General features: G+C 45.1%; 1 protein-coding gene across 22 annotated transcripts in view; it reads right to left on the reverse strand.

Moving 5' to 3' along the window:
* Positions 1-20,604, reverse strand: part of HDAC7 (histone deacetylase 7) — a 322,508-nt gene that overhangs the window by 33,087 nt on the left and 268,817 nt on the right. For 14 of the 22 annotated variants that reach the window (XM_070741038.1, XM_070741042.1, XM_070741044.1 and 11 more), the window contains 4 exons: positions 10,814-10,870; positions 9,671-9,899; positions 6,790-6,923; positions 1,400-1,520 (listed from right to left, as the gene is read on the reverse strand). In XM_070741038.1, the coding sequence (XP_070597139.1) occupies positions 1,400-1,520; positions 6,790-6,923; positions 9,671-9,899; positions 10,814-10,870 (541 nt within the window). Of the gene's footprint in view, positions 1-1,399; positions 1,521-6,789; positions 6,924-9,670; positions 9,900-10,813; positions 10,871-10,966; positions 11,490-15,754; positions 19,596-20,604 lie in introns of those variants that run through there. The other 8 variants (XM_070741043.1, XM_070741051.1, XM_070741041.1 and 5 more) reach the window with 3 other exon arrangements.

Below are 20,604 nucleotides of genomic sequence, written 5' to 3' on the forward strand. Positions count from 1 at the left end.
AGAAAAGGCAAGGAGAAGTCACTGTGGGCAGTGTTCCCTCTAAGCTACGTAGCGCGCTGTTGCGCGGGTGAATCCTAAGGATGGTGCAGAGTTTTTCAAGCCTGCCCAGAGCTGGTGCCATTTCTCCCCGCCCAACAGGTGATCCACCCCTCCCAAGCTGTTGGCGGGGAGAAACCTCCAGCTTCTCTGGCTCTGTCTGAGGCTGCCGTCACACGCACCCACCTCCCTTGTGACCTTAGAAGAAGGCAGAAAATTGGGGGGGCTGATGGAGGCCAGCCCCCTCACACCAAAGGAGGTCGCCCTGCGGGCTTTCTCTAGTGTCTGAATACAGAGCGCCGAGGGATGCCCTTCCGCTTCCCCTCAGTTGCCGCCATGCGCGCCGTGTCACTTGCCCGGCAGCAGGCGTTTCTCGCAGGATTCCTGCTGGCACTTAGAATTTTAGAACTATATAGAATTACATAGGTAAAATTAATGGAAGATACATAGGATAAATAAGGGGTTTATGAAATGTACTGTATGGTTTTATGAGTTTGCATTATGAATTTAAAATATACTTGCAAATGTAGAAGATTGATGAAAGTTAGTAATAGTAAATGCTAAGTGCCTGAAAATTAATTGAGCTTAGAAATATTGAATGAAATTATAGAAAAGTAAATATGGAAATATATTAATTGATGCATTGGTGTTCAGATAGATTTTCATAGTATTATTAGATTACTATAATACTATGATAAATATTTAAGAAATGAAGATTTTAAGGCATGGATTTATTAATAGTTGTGTTTTTGGTTTTGCTGGTTGTTTTAGTTTTAATAGTAATAGATTTTGGTTTTGTTTTATTATTAATTTCTTTTAATAAAAAAGAACGGAATTTTTTTCTATTTATTTATTCGTTCGTTCGTTCGTTCATACATACATACATACATACATACATACATACATACATACTTCTATGCCGCACAGTCCCGAAGGGACTGCCGCTCAGACACTATACCTTTCCACCCACACTGAAAAAAAATTAGAGGGAACATTGACTGTGGGGCCTCTCTAGGAATCTCCCCAACACAGGTAGGCAAAGTTAGCTCTTCTATGACCTGTGGACTTCAACTCCCAGAATTCCTGAGCTAGCATGATTGACTCAGGAATTCTGGGAGTTGAAGTCCACCAAGTCATAGAAGAACCAACTTTGCCTACCCCTGCCCTAACACAACTCAGTCATTTGCCAACTATTAATCCTGGGAGGGTATTTATCAAATGGAGCATATCAACAGGAGACACTAACACCAAGAGTTTGCAAGAGGGTTTTGGCAGGTTTTGATTCCAAGAGATGAGAAGAGTCTCCTTTGTCTCTCCTTGACTTCTATCTGTGGATGAAGGGAGACATTATATTGCCTCTTACCTGCCAGTTTGCCGTTGTCCAGCTTCAGGCGACTGAGGGGGTTGGTGCCGTACAACAACACGTGGCGCTCAGTATGAACGGACTGCAGCTCCTCCAATGTTGCTTTGCGTCCTCGAAGGCACTAGCAGAAAAACAAGGGTGGGTTTCAGGCGAGGGTTCCACCTACTGGTCACCAGCGGTACGCTCTCCAGGATCATCGTGGGCATGTACCCATCTGCAGGCGCGTGCCGGGTGCGATATTTGGCTTCTGCGCATGCGCAGCACACAAAATCTCACACAAGGATGCTCGCGCATGCAAGATTTTGCTGATTTTTGCCGATTCCTTTGGTTCCGTGTATGCACAGAAGCAAAACCCCCACCAAGAATCAGGGAAATCCTCGCGGGAGATTTAACTTGCTGCTCATGCACAGAAGCCAAATCATGTGCAGGCATTGGGGGCGCAGAGATGGGTGCACATCTCAATTTCCGCTACTGGAGCCCCGATACCAGCTGTACCAACTGCAACCCATTACTGGTTGGTTTACATCACAAGACAAGCAGACAATGCAACCGGCTATTCTGTGGATATTCCAGGAAGCTGTCTGAGATGCTGGAGAGAAAATAGCGAGGCTCCGAGAAAAGAGATAATCCAGGGTATTATTTCAGAAAGAAATGAACTGATTTCATGACGCAATGTTTTGTTAAGGAAAAGTGATACAAAACTCCAGCCAAGTTACAAGTATTCTATTCACAATCGTAATTTCCTGTCACACACGTGTTCCACTTCACAACTTAGGTAACTCCTTTTTTAAATGGCCACTGACTTACATGACGATGCTTGAGAACCAAAGCAATGTGTCATGAAATCAGTTCATTCTTTTTGAGTAACCCTGTATTTCTAGGATTTGACTTATCAGCTGCTGCTTCAGAGCCAGTTGCAGCATTCTGGTCTTTCCAAAAATTGAGGCTGTCTCTAGTCCAGAGGTCTTCAAACATGGCAACTTTAAGACTTGTGGACTTCAATAATTCTCCAGCCAGCATAGCTGGGAGTTGAAGTCCACAAGTCTTAAAGTTGCCAAGTTTGGTGACCCCTGCGCTAGACCGACTCTTTGCCTTGCTTAAAGGGGGAGGGACATCCTGAAAGGAGGCAACCATTTAAGGTCGTGGATGCAGGGCCTCTCTTAAGAATGGACAAAGTCTGATCAGATAGCTCTGACTCATGGCATGAATATAGGTACCGGCAGACTTATGACAATTCATTTAGTGACTGTTCAACATTAGAAAAGCACTGAAAAAAGTGACTTACGACTGTTTTAAACAGTTATGACCATTGCAGCAGCCCTATGGTCACCAGATCAAAATTCATACGCTTGGCAATTGACTCATACTTGTGACAGAGTTTCTATGTCCTTGGGTTACCCCGTTCGGCGACCTTCTGACAAGCAGAGTCAATGGGGAAACCAGATTCACTTAACCACCAAGTAACTAGCTTAACAACTGCAGGTATTGACTTAACAACGGCGGCAAGAAGTATCATAAAATGGGGCAGACTCCCTTAACAAATGTCTCACTTAGCAAGATAAATTTTGGACCCAAATTATGGTCATAGATTGAGGACTACCTGTATTCTATGGGGAAAATTTTCCCAAAGCAATATGATTGAAACAGCTTGTACACAACCATTATGCTAAAAGATTTCTCTAAACTTGTTACCCGGACTGATGGAACAATTCTGGGTTTTTTTCCTTCCCTCTATTTCATCCATAAAAACATTATCATGTTTAAAACAACCTTCTGGAGATCGCTCTCTCTCCCCCCCCCCTTTCTGTTTGTGTGTTTGCATATGTATTGTGCGAGTGTGTGTAGAAGCACACTGCTGTTGCCTGGGAACATTCTGTCCATCCACAAAGTTTGTGTTCCTGACTGTACGGAGAAGGGCAGCATAGAAATCCAAATAACTAACTAACAAACAAACAAACAAACAAACAAATAATCCACCTAGTTAATCTAGTTGGAGCAAATACTAGAGATAGAAAGGGAATCTAAGCTTACTTTGCAGATATTAAATAAAAGGGGGGGAAAAGCAGAGGAAAGGAAAAGCTAAATCTCTGATTCAAGCTATATGGGGACTGAAGAGTTTTAAAAGAAATGAAGTGTCCGTAATTGCTTTGAGATGTGTGAATATTTCTGGTGAGATGCACATCTGTCGGGCATCTGCAAAGTAGGCATCTTCATAAAACCTGGCTAGAATTTATGGAACCTGTTTGCCGCTCAATTCATCAAATGCTTTTGAATTATCTATAGTTAGGTTTTATGTATGCCTCGGTGGATAAAACATTTAACTATGGAAAATATCCATTATTTTAATCACTGGCTGAAAATAAGATGATGGGGAAGGGGTGTAAGGAGAGGTATTCACAAAGAATCGTGGCTAATTATTGCTTCAGAAAAAGTAATACAATATAGATAACAAAAATATACACAAAACTGTGCATTTTATTTGTTACCTATATTGTAATTGTTGCTTCAATATGGGAACACAAAGTATTGCTTTTTTTATTGGGTTTGGGTTCCTCCAGAAAAAGTTCTAAATGTCTTCATCTTTTGGTTCTTCCAATCTAGAGCCACCCCAAATGTACTGGGACTGCAAAACTCAGAATTCCAAGCAATCTTCAGGACATTGTAGTCAAAACCACATGGAAGAGATTAAATAAAGTTGTCCTATTTTTGATTTCCCCAGCTTTCTTTTTCTGTTCTCACTCTATTCTAAAATGGATTGAAGGGGGAACTTAGAAAATAAGGATTTTTAAAAAAAATAATATCCAACCTGTTTTTTTTATACATCATCAAGAAAAAGAAACTTCCTTTCCTTTAAATGGGAAAAAGATTGGTTTAGTTTTTTCATACTTTGTGGATGAGCTTAGAAATTTGGGCTACAAGAAGTCTTACCATTCTCACCAAAATATAATAACCAGGTATTTGGAGGGATGGAGTGAGAAAGGGAGGGAAGGAGGGAGGGAGGGGGTAGACGAACCAGTTAAACTGGAAAACAGCCAACTGACCAGAAATAATAAATAGGCCACCTCCTGTGTATTTTATAGCAGCCTGACGTGCAAAAATCAACAGAAAAGGGTTTTTTTTTCACACCAGAGAATTAACTATTACCATCTGTTTTGTCTGCAGATGAAGTATTGCTCTTTATCTGCAAGATACAGATAAAAAACCAGCTCGTTCAAATATTCATAAAATAAACCACTTTCCTCTCTTAGCCCTAGACTGGGTAGTCAAAAAAAAATCTGTCTACTAATCTGCAAAGAAGAATGTGAGAGATTGCAGTCCATAACCATTGGTGAAGAGTCCTTTGTCCTACCGTGAATTTATCTGCACTTATTATGAGAGAGAGAAAAAAAAGAGAGAAGAGAGAGAAAGAGAGAGAGGCGGAGGGAAAAAGATTTAAAATGCCATTTCTACTTGAAACACAATAATAAAATTACATGAAATCATAGGGAAGGAGTATGCTTGCAAGTAATTGTTGTGGTTAGCTCTGGCCCAGCTCCTGCCCCAAGGACTGTGGATGTGAGGGATACATCCACATGCTGCAGGCCTGTTTTGCCCCCGGTGGAATCTGCTGATGAAGGCTCCTCTGACCAAGAAGACATGAGTGACAGGGAGGAGGAGAGTGTGGCAGACAGCTCAGAAGGAGATCAATTATCTAGCTCCTCCTTAGATTCAGAACAAGAGTTAATGATACAGCCACGCATGCGGAGAGCGAAGCATAGGCAACAACAATGGAGAGATTATTATCAAAGAAAATGAGGCCACCTGTGGTTGGGTGGGGCTGTGGTAATTAGTGAGGCTGCTATAAAGAGCAGCCTGTGGGTTTGGCCATTGTGGAGGAGTATCTGATCGTTGTGTTTCGTGACTGCTTTACTGACTTTGACCTTTGTGTGCTGATTTTCCCCCGCTTTGAAACTAAACCAGAGCAAAGTGTGTTTCACTTTGTGAAAGAAGGACTGTGAATTGCCTCACAGCTGCAAGCTAAGTATCACAGAACAGATAAGGGACTTGTACAAATTACCAGTTTGTTTGGAGACAAAATGCTCTTTGCTATACCATAAGAGGGCTTAGTTTAAGTGACTTTTCATTATAAAGAACATTGTTCTGAATTTTCAAACGTGTGTGTGTGTCTGAAATTTGTACCTGTGAATTTTTGGGAGGAGTCTACCAGAGAGCCCGACAGAACAGTAATATTTCCCTCTTAATCATATGCAAGTTTGAATCAATTCCTCTTTTAGTTTTACACTACACAGTAATTTAAATGTATGCAGCCCTCAATTTATGACCACTCGTTTATAGTGAATGATTGTTTCAATTCCTCAATGAAAGAAAGAAGTGACTTATGACTGGTCCTCAGATTTACAGCTGTTGCGGTATCCCCACAGTCACATGATCACAGTTAAGATGCTTGCCAACCAGTATATATTTATGCCCTGGGTTACGTGATTGGCATTTGCAGCCTTCCCAACTGGCTTCTGCCAGGTGAAGATAATGGGGGAAGACAGCAGGGAAGGATGCAAATGGCTATCATGTAATGTCTTGCTTAATGTCTCCATCGCTTAAAGATTTTTCCAGTCACAATTGTGGTAGTAAATTAAGGACCCTCTGTATTGCTTCTTTAGCGATCTTTCTTCTACAAAGACAACTCTTTCCTTTATAAAGTCAATAGAGTACTGCTGTTGAATACTGCTGTTGCTACTCGGAGTTTTAGAAAGTTTGAGAAGTAACAGTACCTCTTTCATTTATTTATATCTCCCTTTTACTATTTTATAAACTATTCAAAGTGGCAAATATCTGTCATCTCTCATCCTGTAATAGGAAGTCAACAACAGCAAAGCTAAAGTTCTGAGGGGGAGCCAAAACGTGAAGAACTGTACATTTTGATTCAAATATGTTTCTAGCCCACATTACTGCACAAATTAATTGCAGCTAAAGTACCAGTGGCAGGAGATGCCATTTAGGTTTCTAAAAACCATCCCTCAAAATTCACCACTCTCTAAGGAGAAATGTAATAATAAAAAAACAGCCACCAAATTAGCCATTAGTTTAAAAAAATGTATAGACCAGTGGTTCCCAACCTTTTTTGGCCCATGCCCCACCTAAGCATCTCTAAAATCCTGATGCCCCCCCCCCACCGGTGACATATAATTCTTACTATTCATAAAGTGAGCTCCTACTCATGTGGGGGAAGCCTAAAAGGGCATTAACCTGATTTAAACAAGGTTTGGGAACCACTGGTACGGACTTATTGAAAAGCTAACAAATAATACTTTTCTTGCAGATTGTGTAGCTAAATCAGATCGGGAAAATAGAGGACTGTTCCTTATTCACATCTGGCCTGCACTGCCCCCTACCTCACACTGGTTGCGTAGGCCGCGTTCCTGCAGGCGAGACCAGATGCTCTGGATTCGGCCTGCATGCTCAGGATGGTTGCTGTTGTCTCCACACGAGCACTGATGTTTCAGCATGACAGAGTCATACACAATCCCTACAACAGGAGGAAAAAAAGGCATCCAAGTCATTCACAGAGCTGGGCTTTTCCAGCAAGTCTTTTTTTTTTTAAAGTTTCTTTATTATATTTTCAAATTGAAGAAAATTCAAATCACATTTTGTTCCGTTTTACAGATCACAACCCTTCTTTGTTAGTAAATTACATTATTTTTTATCCTACTACATTCATTAGCGTACTTCATTTCTTATACACTTGTTATCTAATATTTATTACAATTCCTAAATGATAAATAAAAGTATTTACAAGGTATCTGTTGTTCATTTCGATTGTACTGTTGCCTGTTATATTATTTCTATATTCTCTTTTGAATCCATTCATGCCATTTTTGCCATGTCCTTTTTGATTTGTTGATTTTATTTCCCTTTATTGAATTAGTAATTTCGTCCATTTCCACACAATTATATATTTTATCTATTATTAAATTTTCCGTTGGGGTCTGTTCATTCTTCCATAATTGTGCTATTGCTAATCTTGTTGCTGTGATTATGTGGGTTATAAGAAATAAAGTTTGTTTGGAGTAATGTCTCCTCCAGATTCCTAACAACATGCCTTCTGGAGTATATTCTATTTCTTCTTTGATTATCTCAGTGAGCCAGTTGTGAATTATTTTCCAGATTTTTTGTATTTTAGGACATGACCACCACATATGAAAAAAGGTGCCTTTTTGTTTTTACATTTCCAGCGAGTCTTGAGTGTTTGCTGAAGATTGAATCGACCTCCTCCCCTGGAATCGTCTTTTTAGGACAAAAGACAACTTTTGAGGTGAGAAGTTGTAACTTAAAAATCTTTTCCACTGGAATGTGTTTTTTTTGCAGATGGACACTTTTTGCGTGAAGACTTTCTTCTTAATCCCTGAGAACATTCCTCTAAAAAGTTCTAGGATATGAATCGGGTGATTAGCATTGTAATAAAAACTGATTAAGAGACTGACAGAATAAGAGAGTTGGAAAGGGACCTTGGAGGTCTTCTAGTCCAACCCTTTGCTTAGGTAGGAAACCCTACACCACTTTAGACAAATGGTTATCCAACATCTTAAAACTTCCAGTGTTGGAGCATTCCCAACTTCTGGAGGCAAGTTGTTCCAGTGATTTCTCCTTAAGTTCTACGTTGTTTCTCTCCTTTCAACTCTAACAATAAATAAATAAATAATATTTATTGTTAGAGTTGAAAGGGACCATGAAGGCCATCGAGTTCAACCCCCTGCCCAAGCAGGAACCCTATAGTACACCAGTCAAGTGGCAGTTCAATCTTCTCTTAAAAATGTCCAGAGTGTTGGAGTTCACAACGTCCACTGGTAGGTTGTTCCATTGGTTGATCGCTCTGACCGTCAGGAAGTTCCTCCTTATCTCCATGTTGAATCTCTCCTTGGTCAGCTTCCAGCTGTTGTTCCTCGTTCGGCCCTCTGGTGCCCTGAACAATAAAGTGATCCCCTCCTCTCTGTGACATCCCCTCGTATATTTGTAGACTGCTATCATGTCCGCTCTGGCCCTCCTTTTCTCTAGGCTATCCATGCCCAGTTCCCTCAGTCTCTCTTCGTAAGAAATTAGTTTCCATCTATTGCTTCTTGTCCTGCCTGGAGGTGCTTGGGAGAATATATTGACTCTCTCTTCTTTGTGGCAACCCTGAGATATTGGAACACTGCTATCACATCATCCCTAGTCCTTATTTTCATTAAACTAGACACACGCACAATTCCAGCAACCATTCTTCTTATTGCTTCTTGCCTCCTGTCTTCTAATCATCTTTGCTGCTCTTCTCTGTACTCTTTCCAAAGTCTTAACATCATTTTTATAGTATGGTGACCAAAACTGAAGGCAGTATTCCAAGTATGGCCTTACCGAGGCATTATAGCGTGGTGTTAACACTTCACGTGATTTTGATTCTATCCCTCTGTTAAAGCAGCCTAGAATTGTGTTGACTTTTTTTAGCAGTTGCAGTACACTGCTGGCCCCTATTTAAATGATTGTCCACTAGGATGCCAAGATCCCTCTCACAGTTACTACTGGTGAGCCAGGTACCGCCTATATCCATGATGACAAATCTATGGCACGTATTTCTGGCACGTACGGGCCGTTTTTTTACACTCCCCAAGCTATAGAGCCTTTCTAGGAGCTTGGGGAGGGTGAAAATGGCCTTCCCCACCCATTTGGAGATCGTCTGGAGGCTGGAAACGTTCCATTTGCCAACTTCCGGTTGAACTGGAAGTTCATTTTTTTTTGCTCTCCCCAGGCTTCAGAGCCTTTCTAGGAGCCTGGGGAGGGCAAAAATTCCACCCCAGGCCCTCCAGAGGCCAGAAATGCCCATTTCAAGTTGGGGAAACTGGAACTTGGCAAATAGGCCATTTTCTGCCCTTGGAGGGCTGTTTTCCTCCTCTCCAGGCTCCTAGAAAGGTTCTGAAGACTGGAGAGAGAGAAAATGGGCATTCTAGTGTGTGTATGTGTGTGTGTGTGTCACAGGCGCGTGTGTGTGTGTTGCATGGAATCATGCGTGTGGGCATGCATATGAATGACCCCCTCCGTGCCCCCCCCTTTGGCACGCGAACCAAAAAAGATTAGCCATCACTGGTATAGAAGTAACTTGTCACTCCCTTCTTGCAAGATGCTTAGATTTCCTAATGGTCTTCTACTCTAATATTCCTCAGGCCCAATCCAGGTTAACATTTTAGAGAACATTTGGCCAAAGTATGATTTACTTGGAGTTATATTGTAAAGCTGGCGTGTTACCTGTGGTGAAGCGCGGTTTGATGGACTGTTCTGGCACTGGAAGTGGGATGACTTTGGAAGACGTGTCCTGGCTGGGTAGACAGGCGGTGGCCGGAGCGGGTGAGGAATGAGCTCGAGAGAGGGGCCGGTGGCTTCCCCGTGCGGCTGGGGTCAGCAATGAGTCGGCAGGCTGCCTTCGGAGGAGCTGCTGCTGTTGCATGCGCTGTTGCTGTTCCCAGACATAATGTGCCTGTGGATGGAATTAAGAGCCTGGTCACGTGGGGGAGTCCTAGCGCCCATTGTTTCCACTAAAACTGAAAGGAAGGCCTCTGCGCTGGCTTGGCTTAGCAGCTGGCGCCCTCTAGTGCACTTGGGTGGCAAAGGTATAACCATAGCCACAGAATTAGATGGGGGAGAATAAATATCTATGGGGATTCTCAGTCATCCAGGTCACGGTAGCTTCTTGGATGAGAAGTGAAATGTTTTCAAAGAAAAGAAAACAGGAAATCCAGTTGTCTCTTGGAAAAAAAACCAACACCTTTGGAATAAGAGAGAAAAGAACAAAAAAAAAAGGATGCTTTGTGTCAGGGATCAGAGAAAGCAGCTAGATACAAATCTAATAAATAAATAGATAAAATAAATAAGCTGAGAAGCTTTCTAGGAAAATCAAAAGGCAATTTTTGAACCCCTTCCTGGCATGGATACTGAAAATTAAAGCATATTTCTAATTCAGCCTATGAAGCCCTAGGACAGCCTCCCCATGCTTTGGGAAAATGTGATCAGGGTTGATCATGGATCAGGCTTGCTAGGGAATTACAGAGTGGAGCCTAGGGCTAACAAAGGCTACTGGAAGAATGTGTTTTAGGGGTGCCAATATCAGGAGCCCAAATCACACTCTCATAATTGCCTTATTGTTGTGTGCAGGTGTGTGGAAGGGAGAAGGAGAAAGCAATCACTCTCTGAGCAAGAAAGAAGGCATAATGACGAGAGAGAAACAATCTTTGTTATATCTGCTTGGAAATTAGACACGCTACCTTCCTTTTGATTTATGTTCTTGCGTCTCTAAGAAATACATTTAGGATTACCATTAATAAACCACTTTTCTTTTGTAGGGAGGGCGGATCTGTTATTTGCCATGAGCTGTTAAAGAACCGTTGTACCTACCTGAACGGTCTTCTCAGTGCACTGGAAGGAGAGTCCAACATGGGTATTACTCCAATCCTATTGGTAGAGACTGAGTTAGAAATTTACATATAATTGAGCACCGCCCCCTCTGCTCTCCCCATGAGCCAGTTTTAAAAACGAAAGAAACCATAGTAAGAGGATAACCAAATTTATTACACAACCATTAACTGACTAACTGACCACTCCGGCGTCCCTGCACCCATAACTGTATCGGGTGGGTTTGGACTCTCCTTCCAGTGCACTGAGAAGACCGTTCAGGTAGGTACAACGGTTCTTCTCCATTGCATCTGGAAGGAGAGTCCAACATGGGATATACCAGAGATTTACGGCCCATGGGAGGGAGAAGGTCTTGTCAGGGACGTTGGAGATAAACAAACACGTTGTAAAACACGTCTCCCAAAAGCCGCCTCTGCTGAGGCGAAGGAGTCCACTTTGTAATGCCGAATGAAAGTTGATGGCGTCGACCATGTTGCCGCTCTGCAGATGTCATCTATGGACGCCTGAGTAGCCCAGGCCGCTGAGGTCGCCGCACTCCTTGTTGAGTGAGCCGTCACTCCTGGTGGTACCGGTTGGTTACGGGCTCTGTATGCCTCCGCAATACATTCCCTGATCCAACGACTAATGGACGCCGATGAAACTCCAAGTCCCTCTTTATCTGATGCAAAGGAAACAAACAACTTTTCCGACTTAGAAACATAGAAACATAGAAGTCTGACGGCAGAAAAAGACCCCATGGTCCATCTAGTCTGCCCTTATACTATTTTCTGTATTTTATCTTAGGATGGATATATGTTTATCCCAGGCATGTTTAAATTCAGTTACTGTGGATTTATCTACCACGTCTGCTGGAAGTTTGTTCCAAGGATCTACTACTCTTTCAGTAAAATAATATTTTCTCATGTTGCTTTTGATCTTTCCCCCAACTAACCTCAGATTGTGTCCCCTTGTTCTTGTGTTCACTTTCCTATTAAAAACACTTCCCTCCTGGACCTTATTTAACCCTTTAATATATTTAAATGTTTCAATCATGTCCCCCCTTTTCCTTCTGTCCTCCAGACTATACAGATTGAGTTCATTAAGTCTTTCCTGATACGTTTTATATTTAAGACCTTCCACCATTCTTGTAGCCCGTCTTTGGACCCGTTCAATTTTGTCAATATCTTTTTGTAGGTGAGGTCTCCAGAACTGAACACAGTATTCCAAATGTGGTCTCACCAGCATTCTATATAGCGGGATCATAATCTCCCTCTTCCTGCTTGTTATACCTCTAGCTATGCAGCCAAGCATCCTACTTGCTTTCCCTACTGCCTGACTGCACTGTTCACCCATTTTGAGACTGTCAGAAATCACTACGCCTAAATCCTTTTCTTTTGAAGTATTTGCTAACACAGAACTGCCAATACAATAGTCAGATTGAGGATTCCTTTTCCCCAAGTGCATTATTTTACATTTGGAAACATTAAACTGCAGTTTCCATTGCTTTGACCATTTATCTAGTAAAGCTAAATCATTTACCATATTGCCGACGCCTCCAGGAATATCAACCCTATTGCACACTTTAGAGTCATCGGCAAATAGGCAAACCTTCCCTACCAGACCTTCCCCTATGTCACTCACAAACATATTAAAAAGAATAGGACCCAGAACAGACCCTTGTGGCACACCGCTTGTAACCTGACTCTGCTCAGAATACTCGCCATTCACAACAACCCTCTGGTGTCTATGCTTCAGCCAGCTGCAAATCCATTGAACTATCCAGGGATTAAGTCCAATCTTCACTAATTTATCTATCAGCTCTTTATGTGGAACCGTATCAAAGGCTTTGCTGAAGTCCAGGTAGGCAATATCCACGGCACCACCTTCATCCAACACCTTTGTGACATAGTCAAAGAAATCAATGAGATTAGTCTGACATGATTTGCCTTCAGTAAAGCCATGCTGATTTGGGTCCAATAATTTATTGTTTTTTAGGTGCTGATTTATCCTCTTTTTCAGTAGAGTCTCCATCATTTTAACGACAACTGATGTCAAGCTAACTGGCCTGTAGTTACCAGCTTCTTCTCTACTGCCCTTCTTGTGGATAGGCACAACACTTGCCATTCTCCAATCCTCAGGAACATCTCCTGTTAACAAGGATTGGTTAAACAAATCAGTCAGGGGGGTAGCAATGACAGATCTGAGTTCTTTAAGAACTCTGGGGTGGATGCCATCTGGACCCATTGCCTTATTTATCTTTAATCGTTCAAGTTCTTCTAAGACATCGGCTTCTAAGATCACTGGAGCTGAATCCGTACAGTTGGAGGCAATGCTATATCCCTCTATAGTATTATTTTGTAAGGTGTCTTTTGAGAAAACTGAACAGAAGTAGCTATTGAAATGGTCAGCGATCTCCTTATTCCCATTAATGCATGTATTTTTCCCGGTACTAAGCTTCGTGATGCCGCAGTTTTTCTTCTTCTTATCACTAATATATCTGAAGAAGGTTTTATCCCCCTTCTTTAGAGATTTGGCAATTTCTTCCTCTTTTGAGGCTTTAGCAGCATATATTATCTGTTTCGCCTCCTTCTGTCTCATTTTATACACCTCCCTATCAGCTATACTTCCAGACTCTTTATACCTCCTATAGGCAGCCTTTTTTTCATTGACTATAGTCCTTACATCATTGCTAAACCATAGCGGTTTCTTCTTCCTTTTACCTTTAGTTATTTGTCTTACATACAGTCCAGTGGCTTTTAAGATGGCCTTTTTAAATACAGTCCACTGGGTGCTCGCTCCTGCCATTTTATCCCTCCCCTTTAATTCATTATCTAAATATTCCCCCATTGCATTAAAATTTGTTTTTCTGAAATCCAATACTTTGGTTGCATTATAGGATTGCTCACAATGAGTTTTTATATCAAACCACAAACATAGATGGTCACTGCAACCTAAATTTTCTCCCACCTTGACCTCTGAAACCCAATTCCCATTCGTAAAAACTAAATCTAGAATATTCTCCCCTCTAGTTGGTGTCTTAACCAGCTGTGCCAGAGCTGCTCCTGTAAAGGCCTCTACTATATTCTTACTTTTGCATGTAAGGGCACTGGGGATATTCCAGTCAACATCAGGCATGTTGAAATCACCCATAACCACAATATCTCCCTTTACTGCCATTTGGGTAATTTCATCCACCATCTTGTTGTCATATTCCTCAGATTGCCCTGGAGGCCTATAGATCACCCCAATTCTAATGACAGAACCGTCTTTATTTTGCATGCAAATCCAGAGGGTCTCTAGATCTTGACATGTATTTTGAATTAGTGTTGTTTTTAGAGTTTCTTTAACATAAATGGCTACTCCACCTCCCCTTCTCTCTATTCTATCCTTCCTATACAGTGTATATCCTGGTATGGATATTTCCCATTCATTAGAATCCTTAAACCATGTCTCAGTTATGGCAACCAGGTCCAAATTATCTCTAGATATTATGGCCATTAATTCACAGAGCTTGTTGCTCAAGCTTCGAGCATTCGTGCACATTACACGAAGAACATTATTTTCATTATTAGTTTGCCCCTTATCATCAACAACTACATCTATTTTATTTGCAGCTCCCTTTTCATAAGCTTCCAAAAACTGCTTTATCCTCATTGGTCGGGGACAGAAATCACCCACATCAGTTACATCTCTGTCCCCTTTACCTAGTTTAAATGCCTGTCCAAAAAAGTTCTGAATTCCTCACCGAGTACCTGGGTACCTCTGTATGATGGATGCAAACCATCCCTCTTAAACAACTCCCTATTAGACCACCTACTGACATCATGACTTACATAGCCAAAACCTTCGGCTTTACACCACTGCTTTAACCACACATTAAACTCTATGATACACGTTGTTTTATCCTCTTGGCCACAAACCGGTAACACCTCTGAGAAAGTCACTGAATCTGCTATTTTACCCAGCTCCACACTTAGACATTGAAAATCTCTTTTTACTATATTGACATTTCTCTGGGACAAATCATTTGTGCCAAGATGCACCACCACATCAATGTTATTGCCTTTACTCACAGCCTTGACAATGTTTGTAATCCTCCTCCTGTCCCTGCTGGCAGTGGCCCCTGGGAGACACCTCAGCACCTTCACCACGTCCTTACTCTGTCCCAAATCAACACCTCTAACAGTCGAATCACCCACAAGAAAATGTGTCCTCTTTATATTTCTACTAACTGCACTTGATGGTTTGGTGACATTTACAACAACTTCCCCTTTGAATATCCCCTCATTCTCTGCCTGAGGGGCCTTGCTAATATCTCCAACATCCTTACTATTTAAATCCGCAAGAACAGTATAGGAATTCGATAAAGAGAGACCAAAATTACTATGTTTTTGCTCAACTGCACGCAATCTTCCTGAACCGACAGTTGTCCACACAGCCCTCCTCCTCGGGTGGCGCTGTGGAAGTGGAGCCTGGACACATGGCTGCATTACAGCACGTGGCTGGGACAATCTTTCCACTTCTGACTGCAAGCTACAAACTAAGGACTGCAATCTAGAGATCTTGCCATCTAACCTAGATGTCCTAATGCAAAGAGGGCAGTACCCCAAGTTCCACAAGGTACTACGGAAGACAACAGCCAAACAAGTGTTACACTGCACCAAGCCAGTCATCTTAACAATGTATTGAAATACAAGTACTTAGCAATAAAATCCACAACCCCTATTGCTACCAAACTTTGCTGATTTTGGTTTATAGTTATATGATTCGTGCGCCGTTAGGCGCGCGGGCCACTACCTTCCTCTCCTTCTCTGTGATCTGAAGTGCAAATTAAAATGGCTTTTTCCTGTTTTTATCCTTCCCTTTGTCTGTTCCAGCCAGTTAAATCTCTCCCTTCTCCTTGAATTCCAAAAATGCAAAATGCAAAAAGTAAAAAAGGACTACCTTCCTCTCCTTCTCTGTGATCTGAAGTGCAAATTTCCGACAACCTTCTGTGCGTCTGATATAAATCTTGACCGCACGGCGTACATCGATCTTATGCCACCTCAATTCCGACGGGTGGCTGCCGTGTGTACAGAAGTCTGGGAGAATTAATTCCTGTTTCTTATGAAATTCCGAGTTGACCTTCGGTATAAAGGACGGATCTAATCTCAACACCACTCGGTCTGGGTAAAAGATACAAAGGTCAGGGCGAACCGACAAGGCCGCCAACTCTGACACTCTCCGAGCCGACGTAATTGCCACTAGAAAGGCTGTTTTAAGTGACAGTAGTCTCAGTGGGATAGATCTTAGGGGCTCAAACGGCGGTTTCGTCAAGGCCTTGAGGACCAACTGGAGGTCCCAAGAGGGAAACCGCCGGATCGGTGGGGAGTGTTGATTCGAAGCTCCCCGCAGAAAATCCTTCACCCAAGGATGGTAAGTCAATGATCTTACTCCTTCCACTCGTATTATGGTTGCGAGTGCTGCCACATGTCGTTTTAGGGTGTTGGGCGCTAGTCCTCGATCAAGACCCGTCTGCAAAAACTCCAGGACTGTAATGACCGAAGCCTGCTCAATATTGAAGTTCCTTTTGTCGCAGAAACTGCAAAAGGCCGCCCATGTCGATTGATAGATCCGTGAAGTAGATGGACGTCTTGCAGCCTGCATTGTCTCAATGACCTTCTCTGGTAGTTTCAATCCTTGTAGCCTGACCCGTTCAAATGCCAAACGGTCAGTTGAAGCCACTGGGGGTCGGGATGTTGAAGTTCCCCTTGGCTGAGTGATATCAGGCAGTCCGGGATCCTCCATGGCGGGGACACCGACAGTGCCACCAGGTCGGAGAACCATGGCCGCCGAGGCCAATGAGGGGCTACTAGCAACACCTCCGCCCTCTCTCGCAGGAGTTTGTCCACCACTCGTGGTATCAGATTTGTTGGCGGGAACGCGTACAGCAGTCCCGGCGGCCAGTATGTCCGGAGAGCGTTGATCTCCTCCGCTCCTGGCTGTGGAAAACGAGAGTAGAACCTTGGAAGCTGGGTGTTCCGGGAGCTGGCGAAGAGATCCACCAGCGGAAGGCCAAACCGTTGTACTATTTGTTGAAAAAGGTTTGGGTCCAACCTCCACTCTGACTGGTCCAAGGTGGACCGACTCAGCCAGTCCGCTTGCGTATTGCTGACGCCCGCAATGTGCTCTGCTGTTAGGGACCGTAGATGTTGTTCGGCCCACATGAAGAGAGCCTCCGTCTCTTCCATGAGACGCCGTGACCTTGTGCCCCCCTGATGATTCAGGTGGGCCCTGGTCGCCACGTTGTCCGTAAGCACTAACACGTGCTGATGTTGAACCAGAGGTGTAAATGTCTGTAGAGCCAAGAATACCGCTCTTAATTCCAGGAAGTTTATGTTGCCCGATGTAAGGTCCTCTGTCGTCCACAGTCCCTGAGCCATGTGAGCTCCGACGTGGGCACCCCATCCGGTAAGGCTGGCATCGGTTGTTAGAATTATCTGGTCCCCTGTCTGGAATGGAGATCCCCTGCTGATTGCTGTCGATGTCCACCATTTCAGGGAGTCCTTGACCTTCCGGGGCAAATGAACCCGTTTGTGAGAATGACTCTCCTTGGTTCTCTGAACCGGTAAAAGGAACCATTGCAATGTCCTGATATGGAATCTGGCCCATGGAACGATGCCAATTGCAGATACTAGGGTTCCTAGCAGCTTGGACAGCAAGGAAAGCTGTACTGGGCCCCGTTGGATACTGGCTATCAATTGTTTGATATTGTCCTGTCTCTCCTGTGATAGTGACACAGTGCCTTCCTGAGTATCTATAATCGCTCCCAAGTGTAGGAGCTTGGTAGTAGGTGTCAATTGGCTTTTCTCCACATTGACTGTGAATCCGTGGAGTTCTAGCGTACGCAGTGTCTCGATAAGATCTCTCTCTGCCCTTATTCTGGACCTGGACAAAATGAGTATATCGTCCAGGTAGGCCATAAGTCTGATGGATCGAGCCCGTAGGCTGGCGGTCAACACGTCCAAGAGCTTGGTAAACGTTCGAGGGGCCGATGACAGGCCGAACGGCATGGCTCTGTATTGGAAGTGCCGTCCCTCGGTGCAAAATCGCAGGAATCTGCGGTGATCCGGATGTATTGGGACATGCAAGTAGGCCTCCTTGAGGTCTATGGATGTTAGCGTGTCCCGCTTTCTGATGGACGCTAGAATGGTCTGCAGCGAGTGCATCCTGAACCTTCGGTATTTTATAAATAGGTTCAGTTGCTTCAGGTTGAGAATCAACCTGCAGCCTCCTGATGATTTGGGCACGATGAAAATCATGGAGTAGAACCCCTTGCCCTCCTCCGGCTGCGGGCAGTGTAAGAAGCGGCTTGGCGGTGGCTGCACAAACTCCAGCCTGAGTCCTTGTGTGACTGTAGCCAGAGCCCATTGGTCGGAGGAGGTTGCCTGCCAGGCTCTGCCAAAGTCCTGCAGTTTTCCTCCTAGGGGTTGAAGTGTGGCTGAGTCACTTCGTGCGTTTGAACCCCCTCGAATTATTTCCACGAAAGGGTCTCCTGGACTGATGATATCCTCTCTGCCTGTCCTGGAAGGCGCCGCGGTCGCTCCTATAGGCCTGCTGATTGTACTGGCCTTGGGAATAGGAGCGTTGGCCCTGGTTAGAGGCCGTGTTGGAGTCCCATCGAAAGGACTGGCGCCGTGAATACGGTGTGAACCTTCTGTCCGGCCGTCTGTTGGCTCTAGGGAGGACCTTCCTCTTATCCTTGTCCTCCACTAGGACTTTTTCCAGCAGATCTCCAAAAAGGGTGGAGCCCTGGAAGGGGCCGGAGGCGAGGCGCCACTTAGACTTAAGGTCGGCCTGCCAGTTCCTCAGCCACAAAAGCCGGCGTGATGACAACGTGGTTGCCATGCTCCTTGTGGAAAATTTAGCCGCGTGGAGGGTAGCGTCTGCCGAAAACTCGGTTGCCGCCAATAATTTACTTAAGTCCTGGCGGAGACGCCCGTCTTCGGGTCCCAGTCGAGCTTGCATCTCTTTGATCCACATTAGAGAAGCTCTGTTGATAAATGACGCGGCTGCCGCCGCCCTGAATCCCCAGCCGGACATCAGGTGCGCCTTGCGCAGCAGTGTCTCCGCTTTCCTCTCCTCTGGTTTGAGGCTTTCCCCCGTCTCCGAGGGGACCAAGGCGCTGGAGACAAGCGTCACGACCGGCTGGTCAATTGGCGGGAATTCCAGCAGTTTTTCCACCTCTTCATCAAAGGTGTAGAATTTTCTCTCGATGTTGGAAGGGCCCTGTGCCGCTGCTGGCTGCTGCCACGGTCTCTTTATGCCCTTTACGAATATGCCTGAAGCGGGAAAATGGTCGGACTCGGGTTGGGGTTCATCCAGGAGCGAGGCCGAGGCTTGTTCTGACTCAGCGGCCTCCGCTGCTTTAGCAGCGCCCGGCAAGTTCATTACCTGCTTGGCTTTGGATAGCAAGGTTCTAAACAACGCCGGTTTAAACAGGCCAATCGAAGGTGGCTGCTCAGGAACATTTTCATCTTCTGAAAAGCCAAATTCCGGATCGCTGTCCTCAAACTGCTCCTGTTCCTCCAACAAGGACCCCAAACCCGAGGGGGGCGGTGCCGACCATGAACCCATCGTTTGTTGGGGGGGCCTCCCGTACGGTTGGGCCTCCGGTGCCACATTTTGTGAGTAAGCATTTACTATGAGGTCTTGTAGATCTGGAGGCAGATTCTGCCACGCCCCTGGCTGGGATCGCAAGCCCGCTGCAGTGGGGGTGAATGTGGCTGCTGGCCCCTGGTAGCTCCCTCCAGCATGGCCTGCTGAGCCTGGTCTAGCCCATGATGTGCTGGGGGAAGGCATGCTCTGGGGCAGGGGCAGGCCTTGTCGGTCTGGGGACCAGTCACCTGCTGATGTCACCCCTGTAGGCCCGAAGGTGGCTGGTGATAGGGGTTCTGAAGAATGCCTCTGTCCCAAAGGGAGCCCCGCTGGGGATGCCTGCAATGCCGCCTCAAGCTTCTTTTCCAGCGCTTTAATGCGCTTTTCAGCTTCCTTAATGGAGGAGGAGGAGGCAGATGAATGGGATTTTGCCTTTTCCTTAGGCTTCCCCTTATCCTTCTCCTTAGATGTTGCGGGAGAGCTCGGAACCTCCTTCCCTTGAGTGTCCTCCATATTACTCACGGCTGCCAGGCAATTCAAATCACGCTTTCTGTGCTTTCTGACCTCCGGTAGCTTCTCAGGCCCACCTCGTCAGCGCAATTCGGCAGAAAAAATGGCGCCCACGGTCGCCCGGGATTTGCGCGTGCGCACTAGGGCGTCCCAGCCCTTTCGCGCCTAATTGGCCCGCCGCCAGCCGATCTCGCGCCAAATCGGCGCTTGCCGCCCAATTTAGCCCCAACATGGCTGCGCCCAGCCTCCGCGGCTTCATGGGCTATTGCCTGGGTCTCCCCCGGCCTTGGGGCCGCTCAGTCCGGACCTGGGGCGGCCGGCTCCTTGCCATCCTGGCTCTCCGTCCGGCTCCGCTGCATCGGCGGTTTCGGGGGCTGCCGCGGCGGCGGCTGTCCTTTTAGCGGCTCGCTGCCAACAGCTGTGAGGCGCTCGGCTCCTTCTCTCTGAGTCGGCAATTCTGAGCCGGCTTCAAGCCTCCCAGTGGGGGGGGCGGACCCCCCCACCTTCGGCTGACAGCCCCGGTATGGCCTCGGAGGCCAGGGACCCCCAGGCTGGATGCTCCTCTGCGGGGTGCTCCCTCTGGGGGAAAGCCATACCCCTGAGGAGGTTCGTTGGGGGTGGTGCCCGCTGAGGGCAGAGACCCCAGA

The sequence above is a fragment of the Erythrolamprus reginae genome, chromosome 2, assembly GCF_031021105.1.
Source record: "Erythrolamprus reginae isolate rEryReg1 chromosome 2, rEryReg1.hap1, whole genome shotgun sequence".
NCBI classification, from domain to species: Eukaryota; Metazoa; Chordata; class Lepidosauria; order Squamata; family Dipsadidae; genus Erythrolamprus; species Erythrolamprus reginae.